Raw genomic sequence first — 16,266 nt, 5'->3', positions numbered from 1 at the left:
CAAATTTTTTTCGTGGCGAAAGACAAGAGAGTCTTCCAAAACACACTTTGCTTAAATGCAAAGATTTGAATCTTGTATATTTAATTGCGTGCGACCTTTGAAAGCCTCAAAATGAATATTGTTTAAGAACAAAAAAAACGCCATGCAAAGCCCTTTGTAAGTTTAGCACGCACAGTGGAAACAGCTGCTCTCAGTACTTTAAACGCTACCAAAATCGCTGTCTTTAAAATTTGGATCACCAATTGCAGGATTTATTTCTATCATCAGTACACTTTAATGCAATGCACACATGCCGACAAATAGTGGCAGCTTGCCGAACATGATATTTAACATCACGCGAAAACTTTACCGCTAAACGGTCAAATCTATTGTCTCACGGTCTGAAAACATAAGCCCCCGTCACACAGTCTAAACGGCCGGTTTAGGACTATATCGAGGATATTGCGACAAGTCCTGCTGCAAGGCAGGCGAGAAAACTCAAGCCAATAGTCCTTGTGACGAAACATTCCGCTCTCAGACGAAGGAAATACTTGACATTCCTCCATGTTCAATTTGCGTGACCGATTGTTGATGTTTTAGGAAAAGAGCATGCTGCTTTTAAATTACTCGTGGTACATTAAAAACTTTCGCTTTCATGTTTGAAAAATAAACTTTACTTGCAACTCGAAGTTTTTGGAATGTATTTGCTGTTTCTTTTGCGGCGAAAGACAAGAAATTCTTGCAATTCATACTGGGAAACGCGAGGATTTGAATCTTGCATATAATTACATACGATCTTTTTAAAGCCGATCTTTTGAAATGAATGGCACGCTTGTTCCACTTCAGTGAGCATTAGTCCACACCTAGCGTTATCCCGGTAGCACTTTTTCCTCACCCACAACCACCGCATAAGTGTAGTTAAAACACTACACTAAAAATGGCCATTTTTCACTAATTTATGCATATTTAATTAGCTGACTTTGATTGACCAGTTCCACAAGAAAAAAAGACTTCTGAAAATAAAATTCACTGCGTTATATTCTGTGGTTATTAGGCTTTAAGTACAATAACTCACTTCAACCGTCTGATTTGATTTCTTCTCCTCAAACGGTCTTTTGGAAGGTACACATTTCGTACTGTTGGAAATAGCCTTTAACTAGTGCCCAATATCTCCCATGAGCAACAACTTATATACATTATTCTTACATGGGTAATGAAATCCATTATTAAACTTCACAAAAATGCCACAAAATGTCTGGGGACTTTAATATTCTATTAGTATTGAGGAACTAAACACACGTGACTTAACGATTTCTTGCTATTTCATCAAAATTCACCGAAACACAGAAGCCATTTATTTGCCTCAATTTGGCATAAAATCGGTACGAAATAGCTAATCAAGCATAAATCTATAGATAACAATCAAAATATTGGCGAAGATTGGCAGTTAGGGCATTTTTCGGAGCGTTTTCAGAGCCATATAATTCGGCAATGTTGTGATAGTAAATGTAAAAATAGCAGCGAAAGATTTTCTTCAAAAGCTCGCTCAATTCAACATTTAGGCACATCAAAGTTAAGAAACAAGAAAGTAATACTACATACATGCCACTTATCGACACACAGATGCTTTCTTTTGAAGAATTTGTTCTTCCTCGCTGCACTTCGATCCTTCTATCGATCTCAATTGACATGTACTGTTGCTTTGAGGCGCGATGAACTTAGCCAATACATCGTGGTTCATTCTTCGTGAAAGTTGTAAACAGGTTGTCAATAAAGTCATTCAAAGAGCTGTTCAAAGTTCACGGAAGGACACTTGTCTCAGCCAGTTTGCATGAAATAAATTTAACTGGAAAATAAACAGCCGCCATGTTGTATTTCTACCTTTGAGCCTGCCGTTTCAGTCAGCGGTACGGGCGTTCACTGGGGCAAGTACGTAGTGTAGTCATCATATAGTTGTTTGACTAAATCCTATATAGGGATATTCATAAAAGGGATACATAGCCTAGCCCTACACAGCTATACACGCCTATACATAGCCCAACACAGCTATACACAGCTATACACACGCGTGTTCATTTGCTTTTCCTCCGCAAATGTTTGTTTTTGTCGGAATAAGTAGCGGATGGCGTTATCTACCCTCTGAACAACCGGGGCTTGATCTTAGCCTTATAGTAGTAGTGTGCGTTTCTTGTAAAAGTGAGAATTTTTTTCAACTTCTCCATTGAATTTTTTTGATAAATAGTTGAAGAGAAATACACTGGATGCAGTGTAATGTATGCGATGCAATCGGTTTTGATGCTCTGAAATTGAGCTCTAAAATGTCGGAAACCATTAAATAATCAGAGCAAGTTTTTTCATCTTATATCAGGTTAAAACTAGTATGTTTATTGTTTTTTTGTTGTTTCTGTCTTTTTTGGGAGGTGGGGGAGGGGGTGAATATGGACATTCGAAGAAATGGCGGTCAGGTTGTTAGCCTGGCCTGTGTACATTTATTCCTTCTGTTCAAATCGTCTATATTATATTACACTTTGGTAGCTAGGAGACTGAATTTGTACCCACTCTCTTTTTCGGGATCCCACAAAGTTCTCCATCTGTCCATTTACCGATAAACGTCATTACTGCAGTTTTGTTTTAGAAAAGGGCTTTTATGGGGACAAATTTTTCCTCTTGAGTGCCCACATTGCAAGTGACGAATTGCGGCTTCAAATGATAATTTTCTTCATCACCGACTCAATTTAAGTGGCTATGTGAGTTACAAAGACGCGAATGCAGACTTTTGTAGAGTGCTTAAACCCCGCATTAAAACTAAACAAATTTATTGCAAGACTAGGACTACGCAAGACGGCCAAACTTATTAGCTAATGTTTCAACCAGCACAGGTAGTCTTCTGTCTTTTTCGAGGTCAACGCGAGGAAAACCCGTTTTATTCTTTGTTGTTTTCTCTCTCTACATTCACACCTTTATAGATATATGTATATATTTGCTGCGCCATATAGACTGCGTCGCTAAAGGCATTTCGTACGTGAATACTTTGTTCAGTTCAGCACAGACGCTCCCCCAACTAAAGCACTTGCGCAAGAAACGATTACAAAACCTACCTCGCTATCCACCGTATAGTGATTTATCCCGTGGTAAACGTTATTCTCCAATTTTGCTGAGTTATTCATTTTTCCCCATTTATGCCCCAGGGGTAGGGGAATTTGGTCAAAAAATGTAATCGTTATGCGCGGTATTAATCACTATTTCCGCCAGGGGAGGGGAATTTGAACAAGCTATAAAAAAAATACAAATGTCGGAAAAGTAGCTGGGAGACGTTGACATTTTGATTTGTTTAACTGTGTAGCGTCTTTTATGCTAAAAATAATTGTTTATGCTCCAAAATGACGCTAAATGGCGGTATAAAACTGCTCCGACGTTTCGGCAATACTGCCTTCTTCAGGGTGCCACCCCAAAAAAGGCAGTATTGCCGAGACGTCGGAGCAGTTTTATACCGCCATTTAGCGTCATTTTGGAACATACACAATTATTTTGATTTGGTTGCCGTGCATGCCGACCGTTGAACAGAAAAATCAAGAACTCTGTTTCGGTGAAAGTTAAATGGAACAGTTTTTTTTCTGGAAAATCTCTTTGGAAATTGACGGAACGTCAGAAATTTTCTTACCATTTGTAAGGTTTCCCAGTTCTAGTCTCCCATCCTTCAAGTCTCCCACCAACGGAAAGAAATAACAGGAAACTGAGCTACAAATGGTAAGCGACATCTATTTCGGTTAGTTTGCTAATTTTGGAAAGAAGCCTTTCTATTTTTCAGTGGTCATTCCAACCGGTTCTCTCCAACAAATGGTAAGCACCCTAGAGTTCGTTCAGCATCACATTGCGGTAAACACTTGGAGCTGTAGCGTAGGAAATTGTTTTCCCTACGACAATTTGAAAATATTTTCATTTTCATCACAAACGCATCCAACGAACACTCGCGGAGGAAAAGCAAATGATCGCGCGTGTGGTCACGCGTGATGGACGCGTGATGCCCAGTGAACGGCCGTACCGCTGACTGAAACGGCAGGCTCAAAGGTAGAAATTCAACATGGCGGCTGTTTATTTTCCAGTTAAATTTATTTCATGCAAACTGGCTGAGACAAGTGTCCTTCCGTGAACTTTGAACAGCTCTTTGAATGACTTTATTGACATCCTGTTTACACCTTTCACGAAGGATGAACCACGATGGATTGACTAAGTTCAGCGCGCCTCAAAGCAACAGTACATGTCAATTGAGATCGATCGAAGAATCGAAGTGCAGCGAGGAAGAACAAATTCTTCAAAAGAAAGCATCTGTGTGTCGATAAGTGGCATGTATGTAGTATTACTTTCTTGTTTCTTAACTTTGATGTACCTAATGTTGAATTGAGCGAGCTTTTGAAGAAAATCTTTCGCTGCTATTTTTACATTTGCTATCACAACATTGCCGAATTATATGGCTCTAAAAACGCTCCGAAAAATGTCCTAACTGCCTTTTCTTCGCCAATATTTTGATTGTTATCTATAGATTTATGCTTGATTAGCTATTTCGTACCGATTTTATGCCAAATTGAGGCAAATAAATGGCTTTTGTGTTTCGGTGAATTTTGATGAAATAGCAGGAAATCGTTAAGTCACGTGTGTTTAGTTCCTCAATACTAATAAAATATTGAAGTCCCCAGACATTTTGTGACATTTTTGTGAAGTTTAATGATGGATTTCATTACCCATGTAAGAATAATGTATATACGTTGTTGCTCATGGGAGATATTGGGCACTAGTTAAAGGCTATTTCCAACAGTACGAAATGTGTACCTTCCAAAAGACCGTTTGAGGAGAAGAAATCAAATCGGACGGTTGAAGGGAATTATTGTACTTAAAGCCTAATAACCAAAGAATATAGTGCAGTGAATTTTATTTTCAGAAGTCTTTTTTTCTTGTGGAACTGGTCAATCAAAGTCAGCTAATTAAATATGCATAAATTAGTGAAAAATGGCCATTTTTTCAAAAGGTGCCATAACTTGAAGGGAATAAAATATTTTGAGTTAATGTTTTGCCACAGTAAATAGCTCACCATACCCAACATTTATGCTAAGTTTGGGCGAAATCGGTGATATGAGCTGTATCACTTGTTACCTGGTTCTGCCCTGTTCTCTCACGGGCACACTCTTAAATGCAAATGTTTATATTAAGATTGCACCAAAACTCAATATCGGAGATAAGTTAAAATCCACAATCTTATTGACTTCAGTGAATAAACCTGTTTGAAATACAAATTTTTATGCGCGAAATTTTCAGGCATCTTATCTCCTGGTTGTGCCACGCACAAATGCAGCAGCTATACAAATTGGCTTTTGTTCAAACTACAAAGGTCAACCGCCCGTAACAAACACTGTCTTTCGTCGAAATATCACCTTTATAAAAGCTTTAGAAGCTAGCATTATGATTTCAGAGTCTTTTCAGGTTTTAGCGTGAACCTTGAATACTCTTAATCCGAAAAACAGGACTGGCTGAGCACCTCACAACACAAAATGAAAGTTAACGTATCAAGGAAGTAAACCGGAAGCACGAAATAAGCATTTGTGCAGCAAATAGAACGGTCTCCACGGACTCCGTGAATTTTTTCTGCTTATTATTCTGAATCGTTTATGAATGCAATACTAAAGGTGCGCTCTTTAAATGAAGAATTTTACTCGCTAAGAACAAACACGTGATACGTGGACGCAAATTTCTTGTCACCTTTTTGCGAATCTCGACTGCAAATGTCTGTCTATAAGAAATCGAACTTCCCTTAGCTGAACGGATTGCACTGATAGTGCAATTACGTACGCATAATACTTTAAAATGATATATAACAGCATCAAACACACGGACGGAAACGCAAAGGAACGCATGCTTTAATTATGTAAGTACTGAAAACACCCTGTAAAACCAGTTGAAAATTAATGATGTCTGATAAGTCTTTCGATTTCTCAAACTCACCTTAAGTACACGTGCCAAAAGTTCCTCAGTTAGTAGACTTCAAGAACGGGCAGTGCTCAAACGAAAGCTCGAAAGGCTCCAGATGCTTTGAAGCCAGAACCTTAAAATGCATACCGAAGCACAATTACACTTTTAACTACCAGTGTCCTAGATCACGTGGATCATTGTACGGAGTCAGTTTACCTGTTGTAGGTCCTGATCGACCTTCTGTAATTTAATATCTAGGAGACGAGATAATCAAGAGCATGGGTCAATGCCTGTTTATATGGGGAACACACATCACGCATTCTGTATTTTCAGTTCACAACTTTTCAGTGAAAGCTGTTTGGAAAAAAAGGACGGTATCTTTCAGTTGAAAGGGGTTTAATTCATTCACCACCGTGCTGCTATCCATAACTAAATCTCTTACAACAAAGCATAAGGATACCACGGAAAATACAAACAAGAACGACCGTTGTAATGATGTATTGAAGCGACCGACAGACAAACGCAGAGTAGAAAACATTGTCAACTACGGATTTCTGCCTGGCCTCAACCATTACTTTTCACTTTCCAGCAACATTTCTCAGGAAAAACAATTTGTTTTACAGTCTTTTATCACCATAGTTAAAGGGATTTCTCTGAACGGGTTGATGTATAACATGTACACAGCTTGTTATTTTTAAGCAATAGTTTCCACTTCGTCATGAATTATATTCTTGGTTCTAATCTTGAAATGGATATATTTTTCGGTGTTCCAAGGCGCGTGTCGAAATGTACATACAATTATCACTGAATTATTTTACATCTTTTTCGTCTCCTACATATACACCCCAGACCAAGCCCAGTTTGTGAGGGCGTTTGTATAGGTTTGATTTGACTTTGATTTTAAAGTATACCCATAGTGTCCATATACAGTTGGTAAATGCAAATAGATGAACTGGTATAGTGTGTAGTGACGTTTAGTCACTAACTGTTATAAATTACATTTTCGGAGACTTTTGACTCGGCAATCTTATAGGCAAATCGCTCAACTTAGATCAGTTAAAATATTTTTGATAGAGATCATGCTACTGTACTCTTGATTTTTTGCAGGTCATTTAATAGTAGAGAAGTTACAAACTGTTTCGAACATTTAGAGCTAAAACTACTGGGCTCATCATGCAGGGCTTTGCCGCCAGACTTCGGGCTAATCTTGGCAAGATACCTATATCGCAGGATACCTTTTATGTAAGGATTACGGGTAACAGTAACATTCTGACCATATATTGGCATCTTGACAATTTGCTAAATAATGATACAATATATACACTTTATGACTGCTCCCGAGAGAACTAAAGTTAGTTTTCTTTCTTTTTTTGAGAATCTCAGAATTTCTCAGAACATCATAAAACAAAAGTAACTGATCTCTCAAAGGATTATAGAAAAAGCGAGCATCAGTATACACCACGAGTCCAATGATCAACCAATCAGTACACGCGTTAGTACCAACTAATTACCTCCAGCTACACAGCAACTGATATGAGCAGCTACTGTGTTCCAGGCTTTTAGTTACGTTACCAGCGCTATACAGCTAATTCGAGAAAGATTGACGGAAAAAGGCACAAAAGTGCACGCAACAAGACCGAAAGGTGGTCTAGGTATTCACCTGAATTTTGCATATTGGCCTAGACTTGTACACAGATACAAGTTTGTATTTTTGCACGTGAAGATTCTGTTTTTCTTCTCAGGAGGCCTTTTTCTGTAGCTTTACTTTTACTGTTGCATTTCTTTGAGTTTTGAAAATTCTTCTTAAATTCAGCGTTGCTAAAAGTACCTTGTTTCCACATGTCTGAAGAGAAAGATTACGTGAAAATTCGCGTTTGTCATGTTGCCATCTTATTAATTAGTATTCAGCAAGTGCAGTAGCTCTCTACTTCTACCCATACTACCTTTCGGTCTTGTCGCGTACACTTTTGTGCTTTTTTCCGACAACCTTTCTCGAATTAGCTGTATGTATGCACCACTCGCAGGATCTCACAAATCTAGGTGTGGGACGTATCTTATATTTTATATTTTTTTACTGCGGGAAGGCCTACACAACAAAACTGTCTTAAGTTTCCTTTTTTTCTTTCTTCCTACTCTGTAACATTGTTTTTTTAGTGAGCCTGGAAAGAAATAATAGAGGCTAAAAATCCCTATTACAATTCTCGTAGACATGCATTCAAATTTTAAGATTTTAGCCCTTGGATTATATTCAAAATATTTTCTTGACTTAATGTTACCCCGTGCCTATTGCATGCGTTCTTGCTTGTTTTTTTTTTTTAAGAAAAATAATTATAGGTAACACATAAATATAACAGAAATATGAATGAGTTAGCATTTATAGATGATCAACATCTTGAATCTTACTTTAGAACTTGGTCATCATTATTTATTTTTCATAGTTTTTTCAGTTTCTGGGAGAGTAGACAAGTCTTGTAAAAGACAAAAAGACAGTTTTTGGTGGCCGACGTTTGGACAACATACATCAGAGTCAAGTGAAAACCGCTTTTCGTCACATGAAGTTTTTCAGGTGCTCAAATGACTCTAAAGATGACTATCGCTCAGATTGTCTTAGTATCAGTGAATAACAACATTCCTACTCTCACCAGGATCATGTCACTACCAACAAACCATTGATTTTATACCAAAGTTTAAATCGTTCACTTGTAGGCGCTAAGTCACAAGGATTTCTGAAATTAATGGTATAGGCAACCTAACTATAACCCATGAAAAATGTCTTCTTTGAACATCTAAAGGAAGATATAACTTTTGTTTTCAGAGACGGGTATAAATATCGATTTTTAGGTTTCCTACGACACAAATTTTAATTTTGGCTGTTCAAAATCAGTTAAAATCCGTGACAAAGCCCTTTAATTAATATGTTACCTATTTAGGATAAGAATGGATGTTAACCACCGATGTAGAATTGTTTAGCTCTAATTAAAAGAAAAGCCTCGTCATGATCATGTGCTATCTATTTTACACGTCTTAAAGTTATTCAGCTCTAATTTAAACTAAGAAAAGCCTCGTCAGCTGTCTTGTGTTATATAGCAGGTCTGAAATCAACTCAGCTCTAATGAAAAGGAAAGCATCGTCAGGTGTTTACAGTGCGACGCGCCTTACCGTGGCCACCCAGCAAACTTTTTTACAAGTGTGCTCTCGTAATATTATTATTTGTTTGACGAACACGCCTCCTTGCAAAGTTGAATGCAATCAAATAAATACTTGTTACATCGTATTTATCAACAAAACGCAGTGAAAACGTAAAATATTACAAGATCACACTTGTTGGCTTGCCACGGTAAGACGAGTCGCACTGTAAAACTAAAATACTATCTCAATAAAAACTATTTATCTTTAGACAGCATTTTTTCGCATATGCGGCGTTAGTTTATGTGCAATGTCATTTCGTCCAATGTCTTTCAGAGTCTTTACAAAATGGCGAAGGGGAAGATGAGGATATGTAGTCTGGAGAAGGCTCATTAAAAGCTTGGATGGACTTCTACCTTCGCTCAGAGACTCGTTTCGCAAGGAGTTCCGTGCTTCGGTTGAAATTTTCTTGTATTTGGAGGCCAAGCGTTCATAGTCCCTCCTGAATGTCACTCTTCCATTATCGAGTCGTGTGCATACCCAGTCAAACAACTCCATGTTGTTGTCCTCCAACTCTTCAAGGGTAACATCACCTGAAATGGACAGAGAAATTTTTTTACTGCGGGAAATGTAGACGTTAGCAAGGGTTATTGGCATTACACACTTGTAAAATAGGAGTTGTGGCACAAACCGTGAAAACTCGCTCGGCTCGCCCAGGCTCGCCTCGCTCCTTGTCACAATTTGTGTCCACAACTCCTATTTTACAAGTGTGCGCGGAACGCAAGACGCCTTTCTTACCCCCCTCGCGAAACGAGTTGCAAAAAAAGACGTTTAATAAGTTTTTTACGCAAAAAAAATAGAGAGCTCCACCTATGTGCCACAATTATTTTTCAATTGAACAAATAGCACCACTAGGTAAATGGAGCGAGAGAGAGAGCGAGAGGAGCCACCCAGAGAGAGATTCACACTTTACCAAGGACAGCCGTTACCAAGATGCCCAAGAACAAGAAAGTTTTACAAAGAAACAGGCGAAGAAAACGCCGAAATAAGGGAAAAACGAGAAATTACACTACGTTACATACGGAATAGTATAAAAACAGTAGAACTAATTATGAACATGTTTTTAACATCGTCCAATTTTATTGCAAAACAAGAAAAAAAATTAAAACCAAACAAAGCAAATCAAAACAAGTTTGATGTCGGCCTAAAAGATTATTTTGATTGCCAAGTGGGGTTAAAAGTAAAAAGGCCAGAAGTATTTGGCAAAAGTGAAACCATAAAAAAGAAAGAATTTATTCCAATAACACTCACGCTTCCCAAAAACTGGATACAGACCCCCCTCAAGGATTACACAAAATTCTTTTCAAGGCAAGCAGAAGTATACGACTTGGTCTACAATCTGGAAAAAATACCAGAAAACTTAAGGGAGAGAAAGCTGAAATCGTTAACCAAAGCATGGTTAAAACTAACAAAAAAATCGGGAAAGCAGGCGTGGAAATGGTAAAAAAAGGAGGAAAATGTGAGTGGCTTTCACATTCCTAACTTCCTGAAGCAGATTCGCCGGACCCGACAGTGTACCAATCGTTGTATGGCGCCATTGTATTAAATTACAACCAACCTTTAATTGCTGTGCCAGAAACAATTCCTATTGAACAAATGCTCTTATTGAGTAAACGAAGATGGGAAGAGGGAGAACTGGAGAAATTAACTTGAATGTAAAGAAAAACTTGAAAAGATCTCGTGGAAAAGCGTTTACAACATACAAAAAAACTAAAGAAAATGAAAAACAAATAACAATCTTTTTAACAGACGAGCTGATTGAAAAATTAAAAAAATTAGACAGCAGTGTTGTCGCAAACGTTTTAACAAGCTAAACAAAACTTGCACGCTCCGGTGAGTGCATAAATTAAGTTTTCCGCGTATTGCTGCCTCGATGTTGTTGATCTTTTTCAGGCTTTTTTTTTTCTTGCAATACAGATTCTTTGGTATTCTATCTGTCGTTTCTCTTGTGGAGTAACTGTTTGTGTTGCCACTTCTTCCAAAAATTGATAAACTCGAGGATTGTGAAGTAAAACACGTTCTGTCGGCGTTTGGCTCGTCATTCTTTATGATATCCAGGTGTTAGCTTGATTTATATACAGAGTAAAGAAAATGACATCATTAAGCTATTTTTAGTGACAATGACTCACAATTGGCCGTCACGTGCATTAAATCAAAAGAACAATAGTTGTGCACGTGTAAAACAATAGATTTTACATTCCTGAGTGCTTAGAACTTAGATTTTAAGCACACAGGAATGAAAACAACTTACAAAAGTCTAAAAATATCATTCGGGTAATACCCCGACTTTGTACGCCCACGCACGCAAACACAAAAAAAATTTGCATGCCGCTGTGGGTCACGCAATTTCTCGCTGTTCGCTTCAACTTAATTGTATTTTTTGCACACTCAGATTTAATCCTTTCGACTCGGCTGAAAGTCACTTTAAGTGCGCTGTAACCTTTTATTTTGCCTCGTTCAGGCAATTAACAACATCGCGGGTTATGTCTCGAACATTTTTTTGCAACTCGAACGACAATGCTTCCATCACAAAGTAAACAACAAGATGAGCGCAGACAATCATTCTTTCATTAAATGAAAAAATGTTCTATTGGACTGAAATTTTATTTCGAAATGTCGGTGGTGCTTTCGAGAAGTTTTTTTTTCATTTTTTGTCTTTCTGCTTTCATGATCTCTTGTCGTATTTTTTCGATGTCTGGCTGTGAATTTGTTTGTTTGTGTGCAAAGCTTGAACGTAAAGTCTCTTTAAGTTGACGATATTTCTGCATTTCTCGTAAGATCAGTTGAAACTCTTTGTTAGAAACAAGATTATCATTCAGAGCTTGTGAGACAGAGCTGTTTATCGAGTCATGTTTTGCAACAGCCAGAGCGAGGATTCTTGAGTGCTTATTAACTTTACGTTCAAGCTTTTTGTTGATAACTGACAGGCCAGTGGAAGCTGCGCCAGATACAGCTGCTACTGCTGCAACAGGCGCGCCGATAACAATTCCAACACCAGTAAGTGAAGTCGCAACAGCTCCAGAAGACAGAGCTGCCGTCACGGCGCCAAGACAGACCACGGAATAGTGAATAACTTTCCGGACTTTTTTATATTTTTTTAACACAAGCCTGTAATGCTCAGCTTCAGCGGATATTTCTTTTTCAATTTTACTTATTTCAGTCAGCCGAAAATTCTCGGCATTTGTTGGGAGGCTTGGATAAAGTTGTGTTTCTTCGCGATCACCATAAGCAGGGGCACTCGGGAGAACATTAGCAGATGACATGGTCTCGTATACATAAAAGTTATTTTTGTATTTAATTTAATTCAATTCCAACTCATATGTAAGATTTGAGCCGTTAAAATCGAATGGATTTCCATTCTCATCTCTAATCGAAAGGGTCAGAGATGTCACTTGTGCATCAGCCATAACGTCACGCAAGACATTGGGCTGTTCACTTTTGTAATTTATGTTTTCGTAAGCCTTTCCTCGGATGTCGAAACAAGCTAAAACAGAAGATGGTTTACCATTAAAGAGATTCTGTTCTCTGTCAACTAAATCGCAATGAATGAAATAAGTTGTGGGAGAATTTAATCTTCTTATATAAGTTATAGTTCCCAAATGCCCCACATTATCGTTCCCAAGTAGTAAATTAGACATACTTTTATTGAGAATTATTTTTTTATTCTTTTCATTTTTAATTACAAGCGGTGTACTAACATCTGTGGTCGTTTCAATATCATGTTCAGCCAATTTCTTTTTAAATAAGCTCACCAACATTTCGAGTGTGTAATAATCAGCTGCAAAGGGAACAGTTACCGTATTTTCTTTTGTATCTTTTTCATCTTTTACAAGGATTGTTCCATCTTCTTTTAGATTGAACCAAGTAGGTATATGAGATGACAGGAGCCGGATGTGGCTCGGTTTTGGAATAGGATAATCGAAATTCACAGTATGAGGATTTTCTGTTGTGGTGACAGTGAGCACAACCATCTTTATAATTATCTTTTGAAAAATAAATCTTTAATATAAAATGGCTCCGCCTATTCCGAGAGCTGATGACATTTCTCAATCAACTTTTCTTGATTCCAAAGAAAGAGATTTTATGAAGTGGATGAAAACCCCAGAAGCAACTAAAATTTCTGAAGCGGCAAAAGACAATGCATGGAAACCTTTTCTTGCAAAATATCCAAACGCTGACCGAACAAAATTTGTTGCACAGGTTGAGTTCGCGTACAACCACACAGCAACGGCAGACATTTATTACAAGGCAGGGCAAGGCCATTTGATAAATGTTTTTGGCTCTGACAGCAAATATTGGAGCCCAGAGATGAAAAAAGCACTGGGGGTGAATCAAATTTCAGGCGGTTTTCCACAACAGCTGTCACCAAGCGGCGCAAAAGGCTCATCTTTGCCAATTCCCGCGGTTGGATTTCACGAAGCCGCACCGAGTTTGAAAAAAATATTTAACAGCCAAATAAACATCTACGTCACACCAGACCAATATTTCACAACGAAATTAAGAGAGATTTTTCAAAAAACAAAACTGAAGCATACATCAGGAAAAGAGTCAAAAAGGTGGCTTGCTAGCCAAAATATGGGCTACTGGCCTCAGCAACTTAACTTTGCTGTTTGGTGTGCGACAACAGGCAGTGGGGTAAGCCGAGAAATTTTCGATGAAGAACACTCATCTCTTAGCTTGCCACCGATTGTGCGAAATTTTTACCTTTTTCACGTTTATTTCACGATAAGGCGAATATTGTTTCAGATGGGGGGGATTCAGAGCGTAAGCGCCTTGCCTGGCGACCCAACGTTTAGCCAGTTTGACAACAAGTACGACGTGGCTTCTTACAAAAGAATATGTGCTGAGTTCGGTGTCGACCCGTCAAGCGATTTCCGTTTCACAACAGGCGCAAACCACGGACTTGGTAACGTTTATATCTGGATATCAGGGCATGGTATACAAAAAACTGGAGCAAAATACCCCGATTACGATAAATTTTCGGATGAAGGTGGAACTGCAAGCAAAGGTAACTTGATTCAATACATCGAGCCAGACGACGCTGCATATGCACAGGCAGACTGGTTTTGTCCTAACGGCACTGAAGGGCTTACTCAGGCAGGTTTGTCGAGAGTAAACCAGTCGATAGAGGCTTTTGTCTACTGTATTCTCGGTTCGCAGGTGAACGTTCGAAGTAGCATACTTGGCACAGGCGGCCGTGCAAAGGAAGCGCAAAGTGAGTTCCTCGTGTTGGTTGAAGACGCTATAAGGCAACCTGATCTGGCAAAGTCGGTCCAAAGATACCAACTCGCCATCGACCAGGCTAAGGTTCGGCTTAACCTTGCAGTCTGCCCAGGTGCCTGGCTGATGCCCGCTCGTATGGTGATAAACACAGAAAGCGTTGTTGGTTACAATAACCAGCTTAAGCAGGCTGTTGTTGGGATGAAATTAGGAGTGAATGATGAGGTTAATAAAGCTACAAAAAAAGCAGCTCTTAAACTGATGGCGGGAGGAAAATCAAAAATCAACCCACCAAACAGCCACCCTTCAAATCCTATACACAAGAGCGCCACATCAAAAAAAAATCAGACACCTGCAGCAAGCGCTGCTGAAACACAAGCTAGCAACGCGCAAAGCGCTAAACCTACGAAGGCCGTAGCCAATGATTCACACGAAATAAACAAAGCAACTGTCGCTGTTGGCGCGGTTGGAGCAGCAGCTTTGCTCTACACCCTTATGCGTTAACGTCTCTTTTTGATGTATTTTTCAACAAGAAAAGCAACCACAGCAAGGATAAGCAGCCAGGTGTGCTCTGCAAGAAATCCAATTACTTGACCAGCGGTTTTGAAAAGAAATTTCGCAATCGAGCCAATGAGACCAGGCAGAGCTGATGCTACCTTTGAGCCAATATCACTTAGGCCTTTTCCCAACGCTTTGCCGGTTGCCTTCAACGCGTTTGTAATGGTTCCAATAACAGAACCAATCGTGACACCAGCAGCAAGAAGTATTGCTGTTACTGTCACGCCATATTTTTTGAAGATCTCTTTGATCCTCTCACGAAGTGGAAGCGCCCTTTCTCTTTCTGCAATCTGCGTTTGTAAACGCCCGAGCTCCTCGGTTCTTTCTGCAACTCTTTCTTCAGCGGCTTGTTTGTCAGTGGTGGAGGCATTCTCATCCTCTATAACAGCCTGATCTTCCTCGTTTTGGCGCTTCAGCTCGGCTTCTTTCTCTTTTAGATCCTCCAAAGCTCTTGTGTCGTTGAGCCTTTCTTGCAAAGTGTTTCTTCTGCTCTCTATGGCAGCGAGGCTTGCCCTTAGTTGGTCGACTCGTGTTTGTTCTTTTGCCTTCTGCTTTGCTTGTTTTTCAAGAGCAGCAAGTTTTTTTTTTGCGTTTTCAAAATCCTTTTCAAGATTTTTTTTCAGTTGCTCAAGTCTGCGCAATTCTGATTCATTTTCAACATTTGACACAAGTTGATCAATCTTGGCTTGAGTTCGCTCGATTCTTATTCTGAGATCTTTTACTTCTTGGGTGACTTTTTCTTTCTGCATGGCAATTGTTTCTGCCTGTTGTAGTTGACTTTCAGCTTCTCTTAATCTTTGTCTGCTTTCTCTTATTTCTTCATTGTCTTGAGCAATCAGAGATTCCGCTTCTGGCCCAAGGGGGGCTTTAAACTTGTCTGTGAATTTTTTGAGAAGGCCAGTTCCGTCTTTTTTGAAAATTTCGGTCTCGCCACCTTTTGATCCAAAGGATACAATTGTAGTTTCATTGCCACTCTTTTTGCTAAAACCTATTGGGTCTAATTTTGCGAAGTTCACTTTGGGGAATTTTCTTTTGATAAAATCTTTAGCTCTGTCAATCATTGCCGGTTTGTCATCTTGATGAATAAAGCTTCCCAAAAAAGGTGTTTCTTCGTAGGATGTGTCTGGCAGCCCGCTCTGTTCGTGCTGCATCGTTTGCATTTGAATTTCTTCACCCCCATGGTAGGGTGTGGATGCACTCCCGGGCTGAAATGGTCTGGTTGTGTCGACCTCTTGTTCCTCTTCATCATCGTTATCACTGTTGTGGTCAAGATCTTTGTCCAAATCAGGGTTCTCGTATCCAAACTCACCACCACCTTCCGCCATCACGTAATTTATATATATTTTCAAATTAAACTTTTCA

The 16,266-nt window shown here is 39.0% G+C and overlaps 2 protein-coding genes across 2 annotated transcripts in view; both read right to left on the bottom strand.

Annotated features, from left to right (window-relative positions):
• The window catches only part of LOC144654949 (uncharacterized), a 31,533-nt gene extending 25,433 nt beyond the window's left edge, over positions 1–6,100 (bottom strand). Inside the window, exon 1 of the mRNA XM_078515181.1 lies at positions 5,974–6,100. The gene's annotated coding sequence lies outside the window, so the exon portion shown is untranslated. The remainder of the gene's footprint in view (positions 1–5,973) is intronic.
• A 703-nt stretch (positions 6,101–6,803) lies between these two features.
• The window catches only part of LOC144653853 (uncharacterized), a 31,670-nt gene continuing 22,207 nt past the window's right edge, over positions 6,804–16,266 (bottom strand). The window contains exon 4 of the mRNA XM_078513965.1: positions 6,804–9,659. Coding sequence (XP_078370091.1) covers positions 9,334–9,659 — 326 coding nt within the window. The 3' untranslated portion in view covers positions 6,804–9,333. The remainder of the gene's footprint in view (positions 9,660–16,266) is intronic.

The sequence above is a fragment of the Oculina patagonica genome, chromosome 5 (genome assembly GCF_052425735.1).
Source record: "Oculina patagonica isolate OP01 chromosome 5, crgOcupat, whole genome shotgun sequence".
NCBI classification, from domain to species: Eukaryota; Metazoa; Cnidaria; class Anthozoa; order Scleractinia; family Oculinidae; genus Oculina; species Oculina patagonica.
Note: the sequence above shows the minus strand (reverse complement) of the source record. Positions and strands in the feature narration are given on the sequence as shown.